At 37.0% G+C, this 27,159-nt stretch overlaps 1 protein-coding gene across 4 annotated transcripts in view; it reads left to right on the top strand.

Moving 5' to 3' along the window:
* Nucleotides 1-27,159, top strand: part of lpp (LIM domain containing preferred translocation partner in lipoma) — a 191,538-nt gene that overhangs the window by 45,060 nt on the left and 119,319 nt on the right. For all 4 annotated transcript variants that reach the window (XM_042483690.2, XM_088078082.1, XM_088078081.1 and 1 more), the window contains one exon: nucleotides 18,140-18,315. In XM_042483690.2, coding sequence (XP_042339624.1) covers nucleotides 18,144-18,315 — 172 coding nt within the window. In that variant the 5' untranslated portion in view covers nucleotides 18,140-18,143. The remainder of the gene's footprint in view (nucleotides 1-18,139; nucleotides 18,316-27,159) is intronic.

Genomic DNA, 27,159 nt, shown 5'->3' with positions numbered 1-27,159 from the left:
AAACCTCCAGGCAAGTTAATTATCACCTTGACTTGCATCGTAGACTGTCCACGAAACGCCCTGCAATCCAAGCATTCTCACTTTTCACCATTTTGCTCCATGTGTAAAACACCGCAGTGAACAAACATTTAAAATAAAAGGGAGCAGCTACTGTACTCCTCTAGTATCAGTCTACCAGCAGACCCCGCTGAGAGTCACTTCTTAACATCAAGTGCTCATTTTAGAAATGAAAGGCAGCAATTAACACATCAAGGTTGAAGATGGCACCATGCTCGCTTCTGTGTTTTTTTTTCTCCTCCGGTCCATGCAGGTAGCTGCTGCGAAAAAGCCTTCCTGTTGAATGATAAGCATTTCCTCTGCTGTGATAAGAGGCCCTGGGATAATGCCTGTCAGATGAGGCCAATTAATGATGGCTCGATGTGATGTTTTATCTGTTCAAGGCAAGTCTGCAGCTCCGCTCGCTCGCTGTTGTTCCCTCCCAGATAAGCTTTACTTTGTTGACTTTGCCCCAATCCGTTCCAAAACCAAAGGCACTTATTAGCTACCTATCCGAGAGTGACATGTGTAGCTATAGGCCAGTGTTGAGTAACGGTCCTTCATTGTCACCTCTGCAGTTTTCTGGATTAACAATTTGATTTAATTTCAGCCATCAGAGGCACAGCACAGCTGTTTGACATGTTTGCAGGCAAGGACCAATGTTTCCCCCGGAGCTGCTCAGAGAGGCAGTTTGGATGTTAAATCACTCGTCACACACGGTATTTATTTTGCTGTACACAGAAATGCAGTATGCTGGAACAGGAAGTATGAAATGCTAATGACAAGGTTGCCAAAAGAAAGTTCTAGTTTTAAAAGTCTGTTGAGCATAGACTCCCTTTGGGTAGATTTTAATCAATCAAGAGAACATTTTAGACCAGTGATATGTAAGTGAACTTACAACCCGCAGCCTAAATCTGCCCCCCCAATCATTTTCTTATGCAAAATAAAAAGAAGGGATTCATGCTGGGATTTTTTTGTACTTTTAGTACAAAAGGAGCAGAGTGCATAAAATGGCATCCAGATAAAAATCAAAAAAATCAAATTAATCAAAAAAAGTGTGCCCCTGGAGGACCCCCCACACACACACACACCCCCACACCCCCACCCCCACCCCCTAGCTAAACTGCTAATGTCCTAAAATCCTAGAAATGTCATGAAATCCCAGAAATGTCCTAAAATCTGCAAAGCGTGCTGAAATCCCTGAAATATCTGGAAATCCTAGAAATGTCCTAACATTCCTGAAATGGGCTAAAATCCCAGAAATATCCCCTAAACCCCAAAATATCCTAAAATCTGAGAAATGTCCTAAAATCCTACAAATGAGCTAAAAGTCTAGGAATGTTCTCAAACCCAAGAAATGCCCTAAAATCTGATATGTGTGATAAAATCTGTGAAATATCCCAAAATCCTAGAAATCTCCTAACATCCCATAAATGGGGTAAGATTTGAGAAATGTGCTAAAATCTTAGAAACATGCTAAAATCCTAAAAATTTCCTAAAAACCCAGACATGTCCTGAAACCCTAGAAATGTCTTAAAAACCCAGAAATGTCCCAAAATCTGAGAAATGTCCTAAAAACCCAGAAACATCCTAAAATCCGACAAATGACCTCAAATCCTCGAAACACCCTAAAATCATGGAAATGTATTAAAATCCTAGAAACAGAAGATTAATTGCTTTAACTGTGGTGTCCCTTAATGGCTTTTCATCTTGTGCTAAAATTGACTTTAATCCAAAACTTTGTTTTATGACTCAATACCTGCAAAACTAATGACATTCCCATCAGCCTTTTCTATACACATGTTGGCATGTTAACACTCTTGAGTTTAGTGTGTTGTCTGTAGTTTGAGAGGAAACAAAAGTCGCAGTTTATCAGTCTATTCTTTATGGAAATATGAAAACCCTGATTTGCAATATAAAGGCTGTAGTTTGAGGTAAACGTCTGCCTCTAACATTTTGGCCTTTTGTCTCCTGTATTCTGTACAGGATGAATTTTCTTGCTGCCTCACACAATGAGATGCACTCCTCCTCTGTCCCGAGCATTGTTATTCAGTCGAACACCGTACTTTAGTTCTGTTCTTAATAGTGTTTTTCTTGAATAATGCAGCCATAATGTTGTGAAATTACATGAGTGTTGTTAAATTCTCATCTGTGACATTCATGCATCCATCTATATGTCCCCGTTGCAGTACATTAGCCATTACAATCAAGTGGAGGTAGATCATCTTCTGTCATTTGCTATTGATTTGCTGAAAATGTGAAATATACACGTCCTTTCTTTGTTTATTGTTGATGCAAATATTTTTTTTTAAAGTCTGCTATCTACCACAGAGGTATGCGGGAGATGGTTAAGGTTGTGTTGTGATATATTTACAGCTGTCAGTCAGTAACCTCCAGAGACTCAGATAAGATAAACTCCTGAGACGTCGCATCTTACCACTTGCAGTATCAAGGAGCACATACTCCAGTCATGCAAGCCATCCAATTCTATTTGATATATCCCAAGCCAATACAAGCTGTCAGTCAGCATTAAAGTCAGATTCACATATTTACAGAAAAGTTGTGCTTCTGTCATTAGGGAGCAAAGGCCAACAACTCAAGTAAACTACTCAACAGCTGTTCAGAAAAGTCATGCAAATCTTGTTAGGAAGTTTTGAGGTGTTACTTTAACAAACATAGCTATTATCCAGTGGTATGACAGATATTTTCATGCCCAAGTGGTGCAGAAATCTAATTCTTGTTTTTGCTGTAAAGTCTGAAATTAATGATGACATTTCTGAGCACAAAAGGAGTGTCGAGAACAGATTCAAACAGTAGATTTTCTCAGCGAGTATTTTGACCCTTCAAACTGTCTGTGCTTCCTTTTTGTGTATGAATGTTACAACATGTTCAGTTTATTAGCACAGATAAGAACTTCAAAGACGCACTGACAGCCACAAAAAGGTGCAGAAAAAAAAGAAAAAAAACCCATGAAGGTTTAGTAAGTGTACTTGAGAAAGAGATCCCCTTATATGGGGAAGCCGCGACTGGAAACGGATAAAAGATCTCAATTTATGTATAGGATGGTACTAAGAGGTTAGAAATATAACAAGGACTCAAAGTTCTGCTTTCACTTCCTGCACCAACAATAAAACGCTCTGTATCCAAAGGCAGAAAATACCAGTTTGATGTCTGTGAATCACAGTTTACAGGACTGTTGTTGCTCACGACAGCTGATGTAGCCAGCTGTCATCTATGTTACTTTTATACGGGAAAAAAATTCCTGATTCTGAATCCCAATTCCCGAGTATTTGCTCATCAGATCCAAGTGACCAAGAACACCTCTGGTCCTCAATACTGGAAGTATAAACCTGTCTTTGGCATGTAGCAATAATAAAGTAAATCAAACAAGACATATGGAGTGTGATTTGATAACTCATAATAACAGTTTTTGAATAGTATTCAGAAAAAATCATGTGTATACATGCATATAACACACATCAATATATACTGTACACAGGGTGTGTAGATACCAGTACAGTTCAACTGTGCCTTCACACATAGATGCATACATATACACGTAAAAGCCCCCCCAACCTTCCTACTCAGTATAAAACCCAGACTGACAAACACTACAGAGCTGAGTTGTTAGTAGTCTAATTTGTGTGTTTTTTTTAGTCATTTTGTTGATGTTTCGCATCTCTTTGTAATAATTTTGTGTCCTTTTGTAGACAAAATGCATCTTCTTGTAGTCATCTTATGTCTCTTTGTAGTCATTTTACATCGCGTTATGGTCATTTTGCATCTCTTTGCAGTCATTTTTTCTCTCTCTTTATGGTCATTTTGCATCTCTTTGCAGTCATTTTTTGTCTCTCTTTATGGGGATTTTGCATCTCTTTGTGGTTGTTTTACATCTGTAGTTATTTTAGGTGTCTTTGTAGTAATTTTGCATCTACTTGTAGTCATTTTGTATCTCAGTGATAAATTGTATCTTTTTAAGTTTTTTTGTTTTGCATGTCTTTGCAGTCATTTTTTTGTCTCTCTTACTGATCATATTGCATCTCTTCATGGTCATTTTACATCTCTTCGAGGTCATTGTGCATCTCTTTTTTAGTCAATTTGTGTCTTTTAGAGTCATTTTATTACTATAGTCATTTTATGTCTCTTTGTAGTCATATTGCACTTCTTTGTAGACATTTTGCATCTCTTTTTAGTGACTTTGCATGTCTATGTTGTTATTTTGTATCTCTGTGGTTACTTTTGTGTCTCTTTGTAGACATTTCTTTATCTTTATTGGGTCATTTTTTGTTTATTATCTCCTTGTGGTTTTTGTGGTTTTGAGTCTTTTTGGGCCCTGGATCCCTTGGCCTGTGCCCACTTGGTCTGCTCGATAACCCATCTACATGCATACATAACATGCTTACCCATAAAAACATTGAAAAAAGAATAAAACACTCAGTTAAATAAGAGACTCAAAGGTCTGTGATAGTTTCATTTTTCTTAGCAGAGACACCTGATAATAGCACGCTGAACACCTACAGCTTTTAATGACTTCTGTATTGAATGTAAGTATGTACAGTAGCGGAGTTTTTTCACACCCTGAAGCTATTTTCAACTTGAGAATACGTATCTCATGATGTCTAAACAGTTAAATGAAAGCAGTGCAGCTGCCTTTTCATTTTGAACCCGCTTTGCTGCTTTGTTTTTTCTTCTTCTGCTCTGCTCAGGGAGGTGGAGCGGGGTGGTGGGGGTGTAGGTGGGGGTGTGGGTGGGGTTTCTACTCTTTGTAGTAGTCACAGCTCCAAATCTCATTTGTAATGGTTATCAACCGGTTGGGGTCTTCACAATAGCTAATGGGGAAAACAAATCGGTATTTGCAATGTTTATCGTTTGATTAACCTTCATATTATCCCTGTGCGTAATTATCCTAATTACGAGGGGCTTTACACGGCTGTCTGATCGCTCCTCGTACAAATAGGTCTGAAATTGTCTGGCCTCTAACAAATGGAGTGCGCCATGTGTCTAAAAACGGACTCCGAGCCTGATAGACTGTAGCTGTTGATGACAGATTAATTTGCAATTTAAAGCTCGCAAACAGTGACAGTTTACAGCGATGCCTCTCGTCAGACACAATTAAAGCACCTGATAATAGTTCAATCAAGCCTCCTTTTGTTTGCTGATCTGAAACAAAGAGCGCACTGTTGCACCGCTGATGTAGAAGTACATGAGTAACCGTTGATGTCCGTTGCTGCAACTCGCCCAACAAGTTTGTCCTCTCCTCTCTGGGGAGCTCGCTGCCCGTCTGCTCCTGTTAAAGCGGAATCGGCCTCCCTCTTGTCGGGTTACCGTCTGAGCTTAGACACGATTAGTTGTGATTGAGACCCTCTTCTCCACAGAGCTGTGAGCACACCTGCTTTGACACGACGAAGAGGTGATTTTGCCTGCTAGCTTTCTCACCCCGCGTTGTCATGGCTGGTTTGTGTTAAGTGGCCAGTGCAGGTGCAAAAGGATTGACTTACAGCAAGCGCCTGTGAGACAGCAGTGTTGAAACAGGGCCGATTGTTGTTTGTGTTAGAGGTGAAGCTGCTTCACTGTAATGTGTCAGGACCCCACAAGACCTGTTTTTTCACACAGAGTCAACTGTGAAGTCACTGCTCTCACTTCTCGTCTGCTCCTGTTCTTCCCTTTATGAAATATTGTAAACCAGTGATCAGCACATGAAGGACTGCAGGACAAATTATGGCCTGTAAATGATTCTCAAAATTTCCTTAATGGAGCTACAGTTAGTGAAAATGACCTGTAAATTATAATCTGATAATCAATACCAGCATATTGACAGTGGGACACAGATCAATATTTATTGTAAAATGAAGTCTAAAACTAGAAGATGACTTGTAGTAGATTTTTAAAGGCTGAAATAATGATTGTTTGAGTGGTAAAAAAAAACTGATACCTGATCAGCTAATTAAATTTCAACACTTTCAGAAATGAACAATCTTTGACTTTATTAGAAACTGGGTAACTGTTCAACTGAACATCGATGTAAAAAGTAATAAATAATTAAATAAATCTTGTAATAAATGAATACATCTAGATCCCTTAAAATCAAGCTCCAAGTAATAAACCCCCAAATAAATAAATCTGCAACTGAACACCAATTTAACTGTGAAAAAAATCAAGGAAGGAGCTATTTATTTATTTATTTATTTATTTATCTTTTTCTTCCAATGATGATGGTTTGGATGAAAGTCCAGTTGGCTCTGATTAATTTGCAAAATCAATAATCAGTTGATCTTGAGTGAAAACATTTACCAGCTGAATTACACATGAATAGAATCACTTTAATCAACCAATATTTAATTAGATAAGACGAAACTCACTGACAGAACAACTTGTTCATTAATTGATCAGATTGGCAGAAAATAATAAGCAATAATTAATTATAATTTTTCCAATTAAATAATAATTATTGTTTAAGTCGTGAGGATTTACCACTTTCCTCTGATTTATATCATGGTAAGATGAAACTGTGGATTTTTCTCAGACTAAACAAGACATATTAACTTGAACTCTGGAAATTTTAGGGTTTTTTGTTTGTTTTATACAAATTTCATACAGTTTTTAGTCTGAAATATGAATTGATTGAATATGGATTGTAGATCTGTCTTTAAAAAAACACGTTTACATATAGTTTAACTAAACAAAATCCATAGTTTGTATCTTTGAGGTCTAAAAAATGTGCTAAATGGGAGTGTAAAAATATATATTCACTTCAGTATGGCAATATTCTGTTATAGATTGTATAGCTTCTCAAAAACAGTGCATAGACTTTTATCAATATTTTATCTGCAAATATTCATGGCAATGGTTCATTTTATGTGTCTTTAAATCCCGACCACTAAGTTCTTCAGTGTCGCTCGTGCACTAATAAATTTATTAACAGCGCTAATAAACACAAAGAACAGGGGCCTACGAAGAAATTCAGTCATAACGGGTGTACTCCTAGTTCCTAAATTTACATTTAAAAAGTAGGATTTTCTCATCTTGCATACATTATGGCACTATATCGCGATATTTTCAGGCAACCATGTTGAACTGATTTCCTCCCAATGTTAAACATTTGCAAAGCTGTTTTTAAAAGTATTTAAAACCAGGCATTGTTAATATCCGTGTTTGCTTGCTAGCAGTCGTCCTTATTGCCTTTGTTGGTGCATTTCCAGCTTCTTTGCACATAAATGACACCAACTTTTAAACAGAGGAATAATGTAAAACTGTGCATGATACAAACAAAACAGGAACCGACTCTCAAAAATATGGTTCTGCAAGTGGTCAGACTCTTCAAAGTGTACTTTTTAATTTATTAGATGGGCCATTTTAATCAAAAATGAAAGTAATCGCCAGTTGCAGACCTACAGAAAAGTTTTTATTTTAAAGCATTATCATGCCTAAAGAGATTTTTTATTTCAAAAACACAAAACATGGATTAAATTTGTCCTCCAGCTGCAATTTTTTTCTTACAAAGAAGAGACAGCAGTCTGGCATCAGCTTCTTAAAATGTCTTGTTGCACAGTTTTGACAAATTTCTTTTTTTTAAACATGCTGGCTTCGACTGTAGCTGAGCTTAAAGTGAGACATGGATCGATAAAACTGATTCCATCGCATGCCTCGTAGGGATGCAACATATGCAAAATTCTTGTCTGGAAATGTTCCACTTTTTTTAAGTAATGCCCTCTTTCTTTTATCCCTCTGGGGACTTAACCGAGACCTCTCACTGTGTCTGGACTAAACAGTGATGTTTTACTTTACTTAATCCATACGCTACATGTTTTATAGGGATAAGTGAAATAACAAATTACTGTCTCACATTTACACACACAGGAAATTTCTGTCTTAAAGGGATAAAGAAGTAAATTCTTACTTACTCTCACAAATTTACATGCACTTAGATACTAAATTTGTCAGCTGGATTATTTCCTGGTCATTTGGTGATAAAGAACAGCTGATAATGTACAAATAATTTCAGCGACATGCCATTTGTTAGCATCTGTGTTACATATATTTTAGTATTCTGACAATATAATAATATTTTTCACAGACTATAGATATATTTTATTACTTTTTAGTGAAATTGGCCGAAAATAATTGAAGAAATAAAAATAGAAATGTCTCTAAATGATCAGCATCAGTAAGAAAAAATCCCATTCGTCGCTCTTGAGTCAGTGTTGAGGCGATCTTGTCATGTCGCTGTGCTGTTTGCAGTGGCTATGTTTCAGAACATGATGTTTGACTTGCCCAGTCCTCTGATGCCCTGACACCGGTGTTGCGCTTCCAGCATTAAATTTTCATCCCTTGAAAGAGGTCCAAAACAGCCTTTTGCTTTTATTAATATGTCAACACATCGCATGGTGTCAGACTTCCGGCACTTTCAAATATTTACCCTCCTGCACAAAACATTTCGAGATCCATAATGACCACTTGAACTCTTTGCTCTTTCCTGTTTCCAAGCGGCAGAACGTGGGGAGCGAGCTCTTGTTTGTGTAATGTCGCATTAACCTGTTCAGCCATTCAACCGGCCCTCTAAAGCAGAGCGAGTCCGACGCTGGGAAGACTCGGCAGCAACCTCTTGCAGATGGGAACCTTTAATTTTTAAAGCGTTTTCATCCGCATGGCCGATCCTCCGCACGTTGCGTCACAAAGCGTGATTGCTAATCCCAGTTGCCTCCCGCCCCTCGGTTCGGTTTGAAAAATCTGCCAGCCAAAGTGTGTCTCTATATGCATCTCTGCAGTGTCTTTTTGAAGTGATGTTTTGATCGGTGACTAGTCAACCAGGATCTGTGTAGTTTTAACTGAACTCCACTCGAGGGACAGAGCACAGGGTGGGAGAAAAGCTGCATAATTGTCTTTGAAATCTTAGTTTACCTTTTGTCATAACCTTAAAGATTTGTAGAAACACATACAGTATTTTGGACTATGCACACTTAAATATATACAATGCAGGATGTCTTAGTCGTTTTTTCATCTGCAGCCTCCTGTTTTGCGCTGATTTGCAAAAGAAATCAACGTTTAAGGGAGAAACTACAGGTGAAACCTTTTTTTTTAATGCTCTGAAGAAAATGTCCAGAACACAAATCTAGCTTTATTTTTGTTCAGATTTCTATTCTGGAAAAGTAATGCGAAAAGTGTTTGTTAAATTAGATAATGCTGCATTTGCATATTTAAACATAACATTTAAAAAAGGTGTGACATAAAAAATAATTATCTTAATGTAAGTATAAACTTGGGAAGTTTCATGGTGATACTGATTAGTAAAAAATATTTTTTACTCTATTTATTTACCTTTACTGTATTTACCCATTTTTTTTACAATATTATTTTTAATATTATTTACAAAAAGACCATTTTCTCAACATTAGTTTGCTGCTTACATACACCAAACTTTCCAGTTTTATTCTGTTTTATATTCTGAAGGTTTTTACAGAGGGGTTTGTTTTTTTTATCATTTATAGTCTGATTTATATTTTCATTCCTAAAAACATGACAAAAAAGGTTTCTTGTTTTTTTTTGTGGCTTTTGAATTTTTTTTACCAATTTATTGAGTGATCAAAAGAGATGAATTCCCTTTATAAAAACCCTTGACGTCAATATGTCAGCAAAATGAAACAAATTGAGCCTGGCTTTATCCAATATTCAGCTTTGGTAGATTTTTGCTCAACATCACAGACAGGTAAACATTAGAAAGCAGCATGGAGGCCTGTGAAAAGTTCAGGTGGTTACTTCCTCTTTATATCTCTTAATTTTTCTTGGAAAAAAAAAACCCTGTGCAGGCTAAATTTTGAGTGCTTCTTTGATGAAGATGGATGGTTTGCTTGTGGCAGCGCAATTTAAAGTTTCACCCTCTTCACCTGTAGTGTCTCCCCTTTGTGATACTCTTTATTTGTTTGTCATGAAAAGACCAAAAGTAAAAGTAAACTGACCCCATTAACAAATATCGTGTGTATCAAAACATGATAAATCTTTTTCCTGTGCGCCACTGTCGTCCAAAAAAGATTAAAAACACGGTGAGTCACACTGTTGCATCGGGTGACTTGAGGTTACTTTCTGTCAATCACACGTCCAACATCCTGCTGCTGAAGATACTCACAAGAGCACTGAATGTGTATTAATTCGCTGCTGAAAATAGTCCCCAACAAATCCGGTATTTTCTCCTTTTACTTTTGCTAAAAACTACAGTACACAGCTGCTCTGCAGATAGTTTTCGCTTCCACTGAACTTCCTCTAAGTTGTTTATCTGTAACTCCCGTTTAGAGTGAACATTTTTGACAAAACACTCATCAAGGTAAAAAAAACAAACAAGTCTGCTGCTGCAGCAGGAATCAGATCGCTGTGTTTGTATCTTTGTAAAAGAAGCTATTGAAGCTACTTCAGTTTTTTAAAAGCATAAGATCCTGAACACATGCCAGATCAAGTTCTGCAGTTTTGTGTACGTTTTCGACGTACGACTCTGTCTCCAGACGGTTTGCTAGAAAGCATGTCATGCTTTCCCACCCCAAAAAAAACTCTGAACCCTGCCATTTTATGTTTGAATTCTGTACTCTCTGTGGTCCTCTTTGGATGGTTTTGTTTGATAGTTTCCTTGGTGGATATGAAAGATTAATGCAGCAGAAACACCTGCAGCAGTTCCTCAATGACAGCTGTAAAAGTGCAGCGGAACAGCTGTGAGAAGACAGCCCGACTGCCGTGCCCCCATAAAGCAAACTGTTAAACACGGTGTCACAGCTTTGTGAGTCATCTTGTAACTGCCCCGGCAATCACAATTGACTTTCCTTTCATGAGGCTTCGATACGGACGCAGCCTTTTTTTTTTCTCTGCGACTGCGTGTGCGTTTTCGACCTGTGCCATATGCCTCACTTATATCACTCTATTGTTTGTTTGTGTATTTTGTGTGTGTGAGTGTGTGTGTGTGCATTTGTACATGTCTTTGTGTGTTCACTCACGAGCACAAGGGAGGGACATTTTAGTGTTTTATCACCAAACACATCAAAGCTGATACAGCGGAGCAGTAAGCAAATGCATAATTTAGCTTATTAAGTAGCGGGAGATCACAGAACACTAAGTCAAAGTTAAATAAGCAAAAAAGCATGTCATGTTTCGTCTCACATCATCACAGCTCTCCCCACACGATGGTACACGGTGCCGGCTCAGGAGATCTCAGGAGATACAACGGGGCCACATCTGTTGAGTCAGAACATGTTGACAGCGAAGTTCAGCATCTAAACATATGGTATGTGCTGCGTACAGGGTGTGTTTGTGTGGGTGCGCTGGTTTCCTCCCGCGGTCCTGAGACACGCAGGGTGAAATGGAAACTGAAGTTTTGAATGCGTTTCTTTGCCTGTGATGAACTGTCCTGCAGTAGGTGTACCCTGTCACAGCTGCATGCTGGGATAGACCTCAGCTTTGCGTTATAGAAAACAGATGCACAGAAGAGAGCTCATATAAAATATTTGCATGTGGTAAACTAAAGTGAAAGCTGCGATGCTTTCAGCAGGTCAAAATTAAGACAAAATCAGGGTCTGAAAAGGCACTGAAACCATCGATCTAAAAATAAGGCCTTTTTTTTTGGAATTAAAATGTCCTAAATCAATCTTGCAAAAGTCTTCAAAATGCTTAGACACTGGAAATTAGATTTTTCTTATTCTTTTTTTCTGACAATGCATTGAAAAAGCTCAAAATAATAGGTAAATTCAAAATAATAATAATAATTTACTGAATGCCTCTTGCATTAACATCACCATAGAGTCATGTTTTATGTAACAATAAATATTTTTTTTAAAAAAGTAAAATTCCCCCTAACCTCAACTAATTAATGTCAGTACATGTTTTTTCACTTTACTTTTGGCTTCTTAAAAATGTCCTAAATTTAATTCCAAGTGGCATTTAAAAAGTCTTCAAAAGTCTTGAATCCCTCTTGCCTTAAGCTGTAGGAACCCTGAATATATAGATATCAAAACAAAGCCGTGTTTCGTAAGTACTGTTAATGCTGCACAGATGGAGTTGGACTTTACACCAAAAAAGGATATTCCAAACCTGCATCGCATGCCAAACTCACACAGGAAATCAGTCACGTGATCGTGCATACTGTAACTCTTTGAGCAGCGGCGGGCGGCGTCGGTAGAACCACTTAATCCCTGACATGAATCACAACAGAGAGCACTTTATCACTTACAGGAGCCACAGGAGACAAACTTTCTCCAGTGTGGGAAAGAAATGAACAAACTATGCTCTCTCACAGTTTGACCACTCCTGAAGTGCTTCAGCCTAATGCAAACGTTGAAATTATCATTAAAATATATATGGAAATGTTCATCATCGGTCCAGGCTGAGCGTATCTTCTCAGGTCATCTCTCAGTGGTTTCCTGGTTTGTAGAAATATTGCAAAAAATGCAACACGACACTGGGTCCACATGATAGTGTAGGTGTAGACTGAACTGGCCTCATTTTTAAAAAAACACAATACGACATAATACCTCTGAAAGTCTCTTAAGGCCGTGGAAAATAAAACTGCAGCTTTGGCTAATGCAATCGAGAAGGTTAGGTGAATTTTATCTTAATGAGTCACGTTTGTCATTATTCCTTCATTTTACTACTAAATTTTGTCTGTTGTTGTTTTTATCATTGGTGGAGTGATATGTGCATGCCGGTATTGATGTATCTGTTTCTGCTTTATATGGATATGTGTAGGCATGTGTATACACACACACATATATATATATATATATATATATATATATATATATATATAGTATATGTGTACACGCAGAGCATTTATTAGTGAGTCCTATTACTATTATTATCTGGGTAAAATGACTAGGGTTTTAATTCTAGGATAGGAGGAGTAGGATTTTTTCTTAATTATTCATCTTTCTGTCATACTAAATTCTGTCTTTTTGAAAATTATTAATTCATTAATATTATCTTTATTTTAGGTTTTATTTTATTATATTACTTAATTTAATTAATGAATTTATTTTTATCATACACATGGGCATAAATGGACTAGATGCAACTATGTAAATATGATTTATTATTATGATTCAGTAATACTTGTGCAAAACTACATTAAAAATTGATTTAATGGGGGGGGTGATGGTCATGATGGTCATCTACAAACTGCAAAAGTCATTAACATTCACATTTCTCAGGTCTTGAAAAGTCATGGAATCAGTAAAAACCTTTGAAAAGTGTCTGTGACACAACTGTGTGTTTGTAGGACTATGAGGAAACTGTTGTATTTTCACCACTGTCATCCTGGAGTGTTGGACAGAACAATACTTACAGGCCAGGATGAACTATATGTTATATACTATACACTATAGGTTTGTGGTTTGGTGCGACTACCACTTAAAGCGTATCTCTGGTAATGAGACTATCTGGTATTGAGCCATTTCCTTTTTTTCTGACCATTTTTATTTTCTTTTTTATGTGCTATTTCTTTTAGGTAATTTGATTGTAACTTTTACTAATTCCTTGCTATTTTGCACCAATTTGTTGTGAAGTTGCTCATTGCCTTACTCCCATTTGCTAAGATTTTAAAGGGTTAAGAATCTGCATCAAACAGCAACATTAGATGCGCTTGATAATGTGCAGCGAGCTGCATCTGGGACGCTGCTTACACGCTCCGAGGTGCGCCCGGTGGAATCACGAGCATTGCCTATAAAGTCTGGGATCAGCTCCAGAGGCTGTGCCGTGGCCGTAATGCACCGTTGACGGACCCGGTAGAATTTTAAGAGGGGTGAAGATATACTGTTGCTAAAAACTTCAGTGCCAAGCTCTTTTATGAAGTCAAGAATTAAGAGATGGACTAACAGACTAACATAGTCTGTTTTGGCCTTTTAAATGGAAAAATACTCAATAAATACTGGCCTTATCCTTGTAACCCATTGTCACAAGAAAATAATGAAAAAAAAACATGAATTTCTATGTTGATATCTGATAATTCTGTAGTTAGATAGTTTTTGTTGCTTAGGTTTTGAGATATTTGTCATTGAAATTTCTGCCTCCACCTCAACACAATGAAGGTGAAACAGTGAAAAATGGCATTTTAAAAACTCCACGGCAACATTTCTTGGCAGAAATAAGCGTCCTTGTTACTTCCTTTTGAAACACACATTGTCAAAAATTTTTTGTAGGAACCTTTTCTCACATAGAAGGTAGATTTCATTTTAATTTGAAGTCAGTTCATAATGATTGTTGTGTGCTCAAGAGTTTGTGGTTCAAATGGGTGCAAAGCAATTAGAAGTCTTTCTTCACAGCATGAATGAGTCATTGGAGTGACTGCGGTCATCACTGTGTTGGGTTCCCAAAATGGCACACAAATCATTTGTTTTGAAGAAAGACAAAATAATTTCAGCAGGTTAAATGTGCACTTTGGGACCTGGCATGCATAAAGTGACATCCTGCTGCGAAATATTTGCCATCATCAAAGAAAATTGTAACCGCACACTGAAACAGACATTTTCCATTCAGCTTGTCATGTATCAAGCCTTCTTACGCACACACTCTAAGATCATTTCTCCTTTTCTTCCCTCCTTTTTTTTAATTCATCTCCTATTTTGTTAGCCATTTGAGCGTTGAGAAATCAAAGCATTTGCATTGAAAGGACAGGTGGGTGTGAGACACCGGTGCGTGTCTGAATCGCAGCATTAAGAGCAGGGAGAAATATCAAAAGTAAGAAACCATTCAGCGGGCGGCAGGAGGAGCAGGGATTTGAGCAGATATTAAAAGATGATTGTGCGTGGGCTTTTTCTCCTGTGCTCCGGAGAAAGAATGTAAACCCCGTATCAGTCAGACGGAGGATAATAAACAGCAAAAAAACATCAGAACACAGCAACAACAAACACAAACAAAAAGAGGGACGGGACGGGGGGGAAAGCGCGGCGTATAAATAGTTCAAATATTTCAAGTGATTTCAGAATGTGATGGTGAAATACTGGATGTTTGTGTCCTCAGCCAGCAAAGTCTTTTAGTCTGTTGTTCTCACTGTAACTGTATTAAGGCCAAAAAAGTCCACTTATACAATATAACAAAAAAAAAGTCAGTACATCGATCCATATTAGCTGCATTTTGATGGAACAATTTACAACAAAAATGCTCTCCTCCATTAAAAAAAAGACAAATAAATTAATAAAATTTGAAATTGAAGTAATCCATAACAATCTCTCTACTTTGTAGACACTGATTTGATCTTGTTTTTGACAGCTGCATCAATGCCGAAATTCACTGATGGTCATTTTTTGATATTATGAAGTCTTTTTGGTTGAAAACACTTTGTTGTTTTGGGCGCTCTTTGTTTCACACATCACTTTTTTTTGTGGAGTAAAGAAAGGAGGCGAGTAAAAAAGGTTGCGAGTTCAAAGCGATTTCCTTTCCTCTTTGATAGCTTGTTACTTTATTAAATTGGACACATGGATGCGTGTCAAAAACAGCATGTATTGCTTTATTTACCAGCTGCATTAATTGTATGATTCAATAGTTGAAATACAAAAAGAAGACTTTAATCTTACACACATGTATTATGGAGACATTGGTTAATCATTGATATGCACAAATCCTTAAAAAACATTGTGGAAAAAATGAGAAAATTGTGTTTTACACAGAGTGGGTCTTACTGAGCAGGTCAGCAGTTCAAAATAAAAAAATAGATAAAAAAAAAAGCTGAGAATGATTTTTAACACATGACAGAATAATACACTGATGGTGGACAAATATATAAATACAGCTACTGGCCACTTCTCTATTTAGCTGCTTTCCCTTTTTAGCCATAATTTGTGGTTTATGATCAAATACTAAGTTTTGGCTGGTGTGAAAATTTTCAGTCCGGTTTGACTTTAAGCCAAACACGATGACAGTTCAGCTCACACACCTGCAGCCATAAAGGACAGCTCTTTTGTCGGATTCGTATCAAAAATGTTGTCAGAAGGGCTCAGTTTTAATCTTTTTAAGGGAATAATTCCCCATGTCTCATTTCATCACCCCAAAAAGTGAAAAACATGACGTCCTCCTCTGAAGTTTGATCTCTGTTATGTTGCAGACACCGGCCGCCTCGACTTACACACAACCTATTGGACACTCGTAGCTCCGTTGGTCTGTTTAAAAACATTTTACATTTTATCATTAGTCATATTGCTTATCACTAATGCGATGCGAGCTGGATTTATCACAGTGGGACGCTGCTTTAAAAACTGACAGAATGTGACGTAATGACAAACGCCGATAGCCAGCTAGCCAAAATTAGAAATACAAGTCCCTCCTCAGTGCTTGTTTGTTTTTTTACATGCCCGACCAGTTCTGCAGCACCCTCCCCTTCCTCAAAAATAATGATCGGTCCTGATCCCTAACCACCGAGGGAGGCCGCTGTGGTGACACGGAGAACGTGCAGAAAGCCTAGTCCAGCTAAAGTCCGACTAACGTGACGGAATAGCTCGACTTTCAGACGCATTATCTGGGTGTGTTACACCGATTTTAGTCGGACTAACACGTTTACGTGTATTTTAACTGTATATTTAAGTTACATTTACAATTTATGGCCATTTCCTTTTTTTCTGACCATTTTGTCTTTCTTTTTTATGTTCTATTTCTTTTAGGTAATTTGATTGTAACTTTTACTAATTCCTTGCTATTTTGGGCTAATTTGTTGTGAAGTCATTGCCTTACTCCCATTCGCTCAGATTTTAAAGGGTTAAGAAGCTGCATCTAACAGCAACATTAGATGAGCTTGATAATGTGCAGCTGCCGTCTTTAGGAGCAGAAATAGATGCAGTATTATGGGACAGACTCTGTACAGTAAATATCAGGAGGATACTATATTACGTTTGCAGTGTCATTCTTTTTAGGATTAATTTCCCTCCACGACCGACCCCCACAGTAAATTAGCCACCGCCCATATAACTGTCGTCACAGTGCAGCCGATCAGTTGTGCATTGAACAGTTTTAATAGAAAAAAACACAAATCATTTGTGTTATTTTAATCAGTGCGATCCTTTTCAGGAATATCGAGTCAAACTCTAATCTACATTTTCAAGGGCTGCTGCAGTTTGACTCATGAGAACCTTTTTGACTTCAGTCCAGGCCTCTTATTTCTCTGGCAGGATCACCGGTGCTCCTGTCCTTCATGAAACAGATTATTTATCATTTTTACTGATTATTCCAGCTGGCAGGAGGTCCAGATTAAAATACTGCAAGATAAATGTTGCTGTGTTATTGAAGTACAACAGTTTGGAGCTGGATTCTGTGATTCTTTGACATTATTTGTTTCTTTTTTAAAAAAATAACAAAACAATATTTTATTAAGTTTTTAGAACAGACAGAAAATACGAAACACACGACAGTAATAGCTGGTATGAGCAAATCACATATACCCTATGGGTTTAAATAATAATAATAATAATAATAAAATATAATAATAATAATAATAATAATAATGATGATGATGATAACGATAATGATAATAATAATAAGTAATAAAAATATATAATAGAGTACATAATATATGATATATATATATATCTATATTTTTTTAAGCAGGTTATTCATACATATTGCAGTACTACATAGGACCTTACATGGATATTGTGTGCTCACAGTTTTTCTGTCTTTTCTGACATGTATCAGGGAAAACACAAAATCGATAATACGAGGGACAACAGTCAGTGTTGCAGCGCCCTCTACGTATAAAGTTGGCTCTGCAGTTCTGTTGGTTATTTAGGAAAGACGCCCACATCTTGTCCAAAATTCTCATTCTCCTTAAAAACTGAGCTCTGTGCTCCATCTGTAAGACTTTAAATATTTCTCCATGCCAGTGGTTAACAGTTGGATGTCTGGACTTTATCCGTTGAAACAAAATGCATCTTTCTGCTTATAAAAGAAGCTGGTTCAGACGTTTTTCCTGAGCACTTTACAGAGAGAGACACACTGTTTCTTTCTATTGTGATCCATAGTTAAGTTTTCTAATTTTAGTAGCTCTAAAAGCCTTGTGCCATGTTTAAGAGAGTCTCCATCGCTAATGTTGAGTCCTTTAATTCACAGTGTCCAAGCTTCAATTTTAAAAACTTTTTTCTTTTCTCCTCAGAACCATGTGGAGCCCAGCGGGTAACGACCAGACGGGACAGGTGGCTGCCAGGATGGAGACCGTTCCCTCTTTGGGTAGTGCGAGCATCTCCGTCTCCCAGCAGCAGGCACCCAAGAAATTCGCCCCTGTGGTCGCACCCAAGCCCAAGTTCAACCCTTACAAACCTGAGCCTGCAGGTAACGACACAGAACAAACACAGATTTTAAACTGAAACCTTTAAGCCAACGCTGCTCTATTTAAACCAAGTACAAAGCAAGAAAAGTATTGTTTCCCACTAGCTAGAGTTTATTTTCTGCATGTAATCAGTGTCTTTTTGTTCTCGTCATGTTTCCATTCAATTTTCAGGTGATTTATTATTATTTTTTTAAATTTTGCAGGAAATTAATTTGAAGTAGGCATGTATCCATCAAGTGGTTTTGGAGCAAAAAAATGCAAAAAGTCTGCTCTCAAAAACAAGAAGAAAGCAATGATATGAGGACATGTGACCAGCAATAAGCCAAATTATCTCCCAACAGAACAAGAAAACTAACCAGTAAAATAGTCTCAAAAACCCTTCATATATCCTAAAGCTACTATGTCCAGACTGAAACCCAGTAAATTTGTCTGGATACAAAGAAGAGATTATTATTTCCTCAATATGTAGAAAGATGTGCTTTAATTTTGCTAAATCATTTTGCCAGTGCTGCTCTCTTTAAATAAGGCTTTATGTTTAAAATTATCTCTTAAAACCAGAAGAGAAGATGCCAAAAGGGAATTTAGTTGATCGGACATGTGAGTTAAATGTTCGCTAAATTAGAATTTATTCATCAAAAGCGTCTCTATGTCCCATTTAACACATCAACTCCTTCGACAAAAAAAACCACCTCAAGCGATCATAAAAAGTTTTTGCCGCAAACGTTCGAATTTTGCAGTTTCCATAAAGATTTTCAAAATGTGCATAAAAATGTGTTCATGGAAAAACGACGTGTGACTTGTTTTCACTATTTTTACCGCCTGATTCGCTCAGGCCAAAACTGTTCACGATCTCATACGTTACAAATGTCAGACTTTGCTGACATCAAACATTTTATTTTGCCCTCTCCATTTTTAGAATCAGTCCGCATTCATGTTTCCACTTCTGCTCAAATCTTTTCTTTTTCTCTGCAGTGACCTCTTCAGCTTTCCCTCAGGAGCAAGTGAACTTGAGTAGCAGGGTCACTGTATTGATTGTGGGTAGTCGTACAGTCCACAGCAGACACAAACCAACTTTAAATGCCTTAAATATTTAACTTTAAAACAGTTATTGATAATATTCTTACAAAACACAACCATTAACAACGCAAATATCTTAGTTATTTGTTTAAGTAACACAGATTCCAATTCACCCAGTTTTTTGCCAGAAAAAGCTTTTTATAATGTTAAAATTATGGAATTTTTACAGTCCGAAAAACCTTATTGATAAAAGATGTGACTCTGGCTGACAGTACGCTGCATCTGAACTGTGAACAGGCCTCAGCAAAGCTTCACAATTACCAACAAAACAGAAAGAAGCAGTAATGTACTAACAAATTCTGTACTATAGGAGCATAACAAGACGCTGAACATGCAAACTCAGTAATGCGAGAAACCATTTTATCGTCATAGTTACACTGTTCATTCACCCACACGTTCATTTTTTTCTACTGAACCAACATTCAAAAATGTAAAAAAAAAAAAAAGAAAAAAAACTTAATTGACTGTTTTATATTGTTATTAGGTGGGTTACCATTAAAGATTCGTGTAAAACTAATGCAATATTTTCATAATATCAAACACATTTTCGATCTGATCTGTGCATAACGCTGCAGGTCTGTCAAAATACACAGTTATGGTTCACTTCTGGGATGCTGCTTGAGTTTCAAGAATCAGCCAGGATCAGTCCGGACGGCTGCTTGGTCGCCTAGTTGAGATCTGCGCTTTATTTCGTGCACTTCTTAAGTTGTAACATGGATCTACATGTGTAGTTTTGGTTTGGTGAGATGTTCTTTGACTGAGTGCAAACTGAATTTTGTGTCACGTTATTAAGATGTGGCTGTCAAAGTACTTCTCGACTAAGAAAGTGTGGTTTTATGTGGCAGCACAGACTCTGACTTATATCATAACTCACCAGGAACTGAAAAACCTTGTTACGGTCCTGTAATCTGTCTCCTATTTTTGCTTCTGATCATGTAGCACGTGCAGAAAGAGTAGGGCTGGCCCCTGAAAGTTGGAGATTTGAATCATCAGTTTGAGACACCTCAGTCAATCGAGATTGCTTTAAGTCGACCAGACTTGTTGTCATGTCGCAGTTAGCTTGTTTATGATATTGTATGAATGCAGCTGTTACACTAAACGTCCTGCTGAGCCTCGTTCAAATGTTAAAACTTTATACCTTATGGAGAAAAAAAAATCGTTGAATACTGGTATTAAACTGCTCAATCTGAGTTGGGAAAAGGCCTAAAAAAGTGCACAGAGCTCTGGTTCATGCATGCACTCTCATCTTTGCATTGTGACAGAGGATTTGTTGTTTTGATTTGATTTAGTTCGAACATGTAAAAAGAAAACATAGAAGTGATTATACAAACAAGTAGAAACACACACACACACACACACACACACACACAATATGGACAATTAAGGACATTATTATTACATTATTAATGTAAACCTCACACCGAAAAAGAGGAAGATAAAGTAGGAAAAAATCAATTTCAAACCACAAAACAAATTAACAGTAACCACTGTAAACACCTGGTGATTGTCAAACACCCTCTACGTCCCCCGTTTCTGGTGAAAATCATGTTTTTATACACATTTTTAAACTGTTTCATGGTTTAGCTCCACATTAAACTGTTCAGTAGCTTCACGTCACAGATTGATATACAAAAACTTTTTGTGGTCGTATGAACACTGTAAGTTTTCAAATGAAATTTTCCCCTGAAATTTTAGCCCTCCTCTCGATCATTGAACAATTTTGCATCATTTCTAATAAACATACAGTGTGAGCGCTGTGGTTTGCAGCCATGTGTGAGTCCAGGAAGCCTTGAGCTTTTAGGCCTCTGGGGAGCTGCTGGTTTGTGTAAAAAACAGGTTCCAGCATTAAGAGTTAATATGTAACATACACATTTATTAATATACTTCAAGGACTATAATTTCTATGTGTAACTTATTTAATTAGTCTTTGTTCGATTGCAGCAGTCAGAGTTTTGGTCTGGAACGATTAAGATTTACATCTGAGACGGAGATGGTTTGAGATAAAGTGGAATGAAGTGGAGGCTTGGCTCTGCGGAGCGTAACTCTGTGTGTTTCACATGAGACAGATATGACTTCACAGTGAAACAACTGCCTCTATAATCAGCTTTGATGAGGAATATCTGTTGAGTGAGACGCTCGTATTAGAAGATATAATATTAAGCTTCCTTTAAAAAAATATCTTTTAAACTCCTGGTGTTTAGAGAAGTAAGTACAGAATTAAGATGTGATTGAATTTTAGGTTTAAGGACATCATAATAAGCTCGGGGCTTTTGACCCAAAGATGCACAATAATAGGAGGATTTATACAAAAAGGAGAAACCTTATTCTTTTTTTAAGAGGAAAATATGAGAATAATGTCATTTAAAATCTTTTGAAGTCATTGATAGAAAATAAAACTAAAAGAAGAAGACACCTACTCAATGCTACCAAAAAGGCATTTAAGTGGCATTTTTTTGCAAATGTTGAAGAAATAATATATATTTGCATTAAGATATTTAAAAATAATTAGACCAGTGTTATATATTTTGCTGGTTTGTGTGCCCACATTATCCCAGACATTTCCAACAATGTTCAAACCCAGAGAAATTTGTAGTTTTATCAAGGACACAGTCAGAGTTGTGACGTCTCCAAGGTGCTGGTATAAATCTACATTTTATCCAGTTTTAAGGCACAATTTTATTCTTACTTTTATTTTCCATATATTTAACCTGATGTAGGACTTCAATCATCAGACTTCTGGATATTAAGTTATCAAAAAAGCAAACTGAGCAAACATCAGCCCCTGCAACACCATTGGAGCAACACTGATGTGTAACATAAAACTGTTTATTCAGTGTTTTTACTGTTTGAAATCCTATGGGCTGTTTGTTTTGGAGAGGAAGAGAAATCTGCAGATAAATTTGCTCCCGGTAAAAAACTCCTGAACGTCTGGATGTTAAGTTATCAAAGGAGCAAACATTAGCAGCAGCTCAGCTCCAGCCCCGCCAGTGCCATACAGCATCTAAAAAACGCAGATTTCTAGCATCAAACAACTTTTTTCAGTGTTTTTACCAGTCTTAATCACCGGATACATTTGTTTGAGAGAGGAAGAGACCTCTGCGGATAATTCGGCTCCTGGTAAAAACCTCCTGAACGATGAACACTGAAAAAAAAACGTAACTGAGAGAAATTAACTTGACGGCTGTGCAATATTGTACAAATTACAGAATCACTTTTTTTATTAGCAATATTATTGTTAATATTCTAATTAGTTTTTTTATTATTTTGCACTTTACACTGTTAAGTGCACAGTTTACCTGAATATTCAGCCATGTATCTCCCTCCTTCCCATCTGGGTTATGTGTTGTAATGTGAACATTATCTAAACTTCTACCCTCAAACCCCTCTGAGAACCCTCGGCATCCAAAACAGGGGAAACGGTTATGAAATTTAGGAGGCAGTGAGCACGCTGTTAGGTTGAAAACACTGTTGTCTGTTGGGGTTTGTGGTTTGAGTTGTGGACATGTCTGCTGCTCCAGATGTTAGTTTTGTAAAAATTTGTTCTTAGACGGCTCCTGTTTGAGCTCCGCCCAAAAATGAGTAAAAAACCAAAACATCACCACTCATCTCGTCTTGGAAAAATGTGTAAATTTGGCTCTAGGTGTAAGTAGTTTGGCTCAGCCTATAATTAACGTATGTATATATTTGGAGCCCTCTGAAAAAAATTATAATGATATCCAGTTTTTAACAATAACATTCAATTACAGTATTTGAGTGATTTTACCTTTAATTTCTAGTGTCACACCCAGAAGAAAGTAAGAAACAAATCTACGATCTCTTCATGTTGATATTCATGAGGACTGTCAGTGTTAACACGTTAGTCATGATGCAATTTAGGAATGCACATAACACGATATTTTTGTTTTCAATCACATTAATTGACAGCTGACATTCCCGTCGTACACAGGACGCAATGGGCTGAGTTTTAAAGCTACAGTGATGATACTGGTATCATGAAACTAGAAGACCGGAGGAATCCAGTGATCCCAACCGTCATGTTAGCTTCTCAGGAAGGGGGACAGATAACGCTCAGAAGTTAGGCTAAATTTTGGCTATGGAAAAACAGCAAGGCCATTTCACAGCATTACCAAAGCAAGCAAAGTGCTATTTTGGAGTATGCGAATCGCCACAGATCTCTGAATGAAAATTATTCGGACATTAACTACAGCCAAAACCAAAAAAATCCAGTTCACACTGTTTTGCAGAAGTGAAAAAGCCTTTAATAATTGTTTGATGCCTATGCATTTGGTCATTTTTGTCTTTGAATCCAAAGAGCACCTGTGTTTCAAATCTACACGTGATACTTTTAAAAGAAAAAAAGTTAATTGCACGGTTGCTGAATGGTTGGAAACTGACTACAGACCAGTCACCATGGTGACATCCTCAGGTTGGCATGTTGTGATCAGTCATATTTCTTACCATCGTGGGGAACAATAGTTTCAGGTGTACATGATCTGTATGAATCAGTAAACAACTAACCTAACAACAAACGCTGTCATTTGATTCCCAATAAGTAAGGATCGCTTTACTTTGATAATATGGACTTGAAAACTGTTTGGAAATGTAAGATAATGGAATTGTAAACATGCCTTTAAAAAATGCTGTTAACCACTATTAACCCTTTGAAATCTGGGCAGATTGGATTTATTTCTCTCAAAAATGTGGGAAGAAGGCAGTGAGCAACGTAAAAAAAAAAAAAAGGGAAAAATCGACCCAAAAAGTAGCAAGAAATTGTTAAAAATTTCAAGAACATTACAAAACAAACAACCAAAACAAATAAAACATACCTAAGAAAGTGCTTGAAAATTAGAATATTTTAAAATTATTTAAAATACATAATTATGAAAATTATAAATATTGTGTCTTGACATTTTTTCCCCAGGTTTAAAAAAATAATTAATTTTCTAAATCTCCTAATTTCTTGCAAACTGGGGGACATCAAGTTGCTTATTCCCTTTTTTTTTATTTAAAAAATCGAGTTCAAAGATTTAGATACTTGTGACAGGCGTCAGAATACAGCACAGCAAAAGTGACGTCGATTTAAGTTTCAAAGGGTAAACTACTGAAAATCAGCAATTTTTTTGCGATTAAAAACTTAATTGTTCACAGCCCTCTGGTCACAGATTTGTAGCAAATTAAAACAGATTTTATTCCCAGCTGATGATTTGTAGCGTCATTAAAGCCTCATAATTCCAACATGTCATTTTGCTACAAAACATTTAATCTGGACGTGTTACCGCAGTTTTATATTCCACAATTAATCATTGTCCAGGCGTTAAGAAGATTAATGAAACAATATAAAAAGGGTCCAAACACATTTTTGTACATTTTGTTATGTAAATGTTTTATTTTTATGAATTCAGTTGCATCAGCGTTACACTGTAATTATCTCATGACCTCGATGACCTTAAAAATTGTTAAACAGGTTTTTTCCTCTCTATTTTGTACAAAGGTCACACTGACTTTGACAGCAGCAACATAAAGTGCTGACTGTTACTGTTGATTGAAATGGGAAATATGGAGGAAACGCTAATTAATAAGTGTTTAATTTTTCATTGCTTGTTTCAGATTTTCTATAGGTTGCAGCATGTTGAAGTTAAAATTGAAGTGGCAAAATGTGGGTCACAACATTTATTAAAACATTTAATAGTGATGCTGCTGAGTGGTTGTTGTCAGCAGTTTGAACATGCAAATATGTAAAGCCATCTGCAGACATCTCCACTTGTCAAAGGATAAGACGTCTTTATGAACAGATTATCTGGGTCTCCCTTTATTTATTTATTTAATATCTTTTATATCAAATGTGCGGACCGTCTGATGTAAAATTGAGGATTAGCATAAAAATTAGGGACAAGTCAATTTGGCACAGCGCCTCGCTGTCCCTTTGTCTCGCAGGGGCCGGGATCGGGGCTGGAATGAGCCGTCTGAGGCCGTGTTTATTGTGCGGACAAAGGAGCCGGTGCAGACGGGGCGGTGCACAGTTAGAGAGGTCTGCCCTCAGATTTTTTAGGGAGAACTTGTTCTGATTTAAACCCCAGCAGGAGGAAGTGAATGACATATAGGTCTCAGACGGTGACCCTTCACTCAAAAATTCCTTACAACGGATCAGATTTTAGGGTTTAAGTTGATCTCATGCGGTACATGCACTGTAGGAAGGTCGGCCCTGATTGCTTTTGGCACAGATAACTCAAGTTCTTTTATGTTCTTTGCTGCAACATTTGAACTGATTTTGAATTTGATTTTTTTCTGAATTTCCGCAAGTTTTAGGGGTATTTTAACCCTTTTTCACTGGCATGATTTTTCTTGTGTGTTCAGACACCTTTCAAAAGCATTTAAATCTCTGAAACCTGAGGAAGTTTAAAAAAAAAAAAAAACGGGGGAAAAAAAGATAATGACCAGCTTTGCAAGAAATATCCCACAGTTTAAATAAATAAATAAATAAAAATTGCAAAAGGTGACAAGGAAATGACACCTTTTATGAAACAATGATGAAATTGTATGCATGTGCGTGTATATATATATATATATATATATATATATATATATATATACATACATACAATTTCATCTCAGTGACATCACTCTCTCAGTATGTATTTTAACCATACCTATATATTTAGATTTCTTATTCTTGTTTCTACAGTGTTTGTTACATTGTAGCAGAATGCAATATTTTTTTATATTTATAAACTTTTACATACTATTATACTATTTCTGCACATCTTATGGACATATTTCCAAATTTCTTCCAAGTGAGAAATATTCAACATATTGTACTTATACTTTTTGGAACTTGCAGTCCCTACTGCTAGATGCCTATAAATCCTACACACGGCTCCTTTAAAAGGACGCTAATATGACTGCAATTAGCTGCTCATGATCTGCGATTAGATCACGAGCAGCTCTGCACACACTGTAGTAGATGTGGACAAAATATTAGGAATAACTGTTCAAGGTAATGCAATCCAGTGCAACAGCCCTGCAATAAAAACTGCCTTTGCAGTTTGTCCTAAGCACATTAGGTTCAGTTAGGTTAAAACAGTATTGACAACAGTGGGTCATTTATTGCTGTCAGACTTTGAAAATTGTTGAAAACAGAGCCTTCATGTTTTGGCAGATGGAGGAGGTAACAGGTGCACCAACGCGTCGTGGAATTAACTGGCCTTCCTTGAAATCTGTTGTAACAAAGAGACCTCACATCCCTATTTTATGCTAATAGCTTTCTACCTTGACATCCCTTTTTTTATTGAAAGTCATAGAATTGTGTCCAGGGTGAAATGTTTTGCACACATGCCGTTGAATTTGCATGCAGCTGTCTGTATAGATCAACATGTGTTGGCGAGTAGTTAGTGTCTGTTGACGCTCTGTGGGACTTCTCCGTCTCTGTGTAAACGACGCATGACAGCAAAGTGTCGTGATGTCGAGGACGGAGGTCATATTCCTGAAACAGACCAGAGATTCAGTTTCTGATGACTCTGATGAGTGTTTTTTATTGTGATATTAAGTCACTGAGATCAAGAGAGAGATCTCTCGAGCTGATGACTTGCACGATCGTTTCATCCACAACTTTTCAAACAGCTTCTTCAAATATCTGTTTAGAATGATCTTAGTCAAGCGTTTAAATGGGGATTTTTTTTTTCTGTATGAAGTGAGTGTTTCATACGGCGTGACCAAAGAGTCTGGCACCGCAAGAAAATGATTCACACGAGAATGAGTCATCAGCAGCAGCC

The sequence above is a fragment of the Plectropomus leopardus genome, chromosome 5 (genome assembly GCF_026936395.1).
Source record: "Plectropomus leopardus strain MGB_pleo_1.0 chromosome 5, ASM2693639v1, whole genome shotgun sequence".
NCBI classification, from domain to species: domain Eukaryota; kingdom Metazoa; phylum Chordata; class Actinopteri; order Perciformes; family Serranidae; genus Plectropomus; species Plectropomus leopardus.
This window is presented reverse-complemented; position numbering and strand designations above follow the sequence as displayed.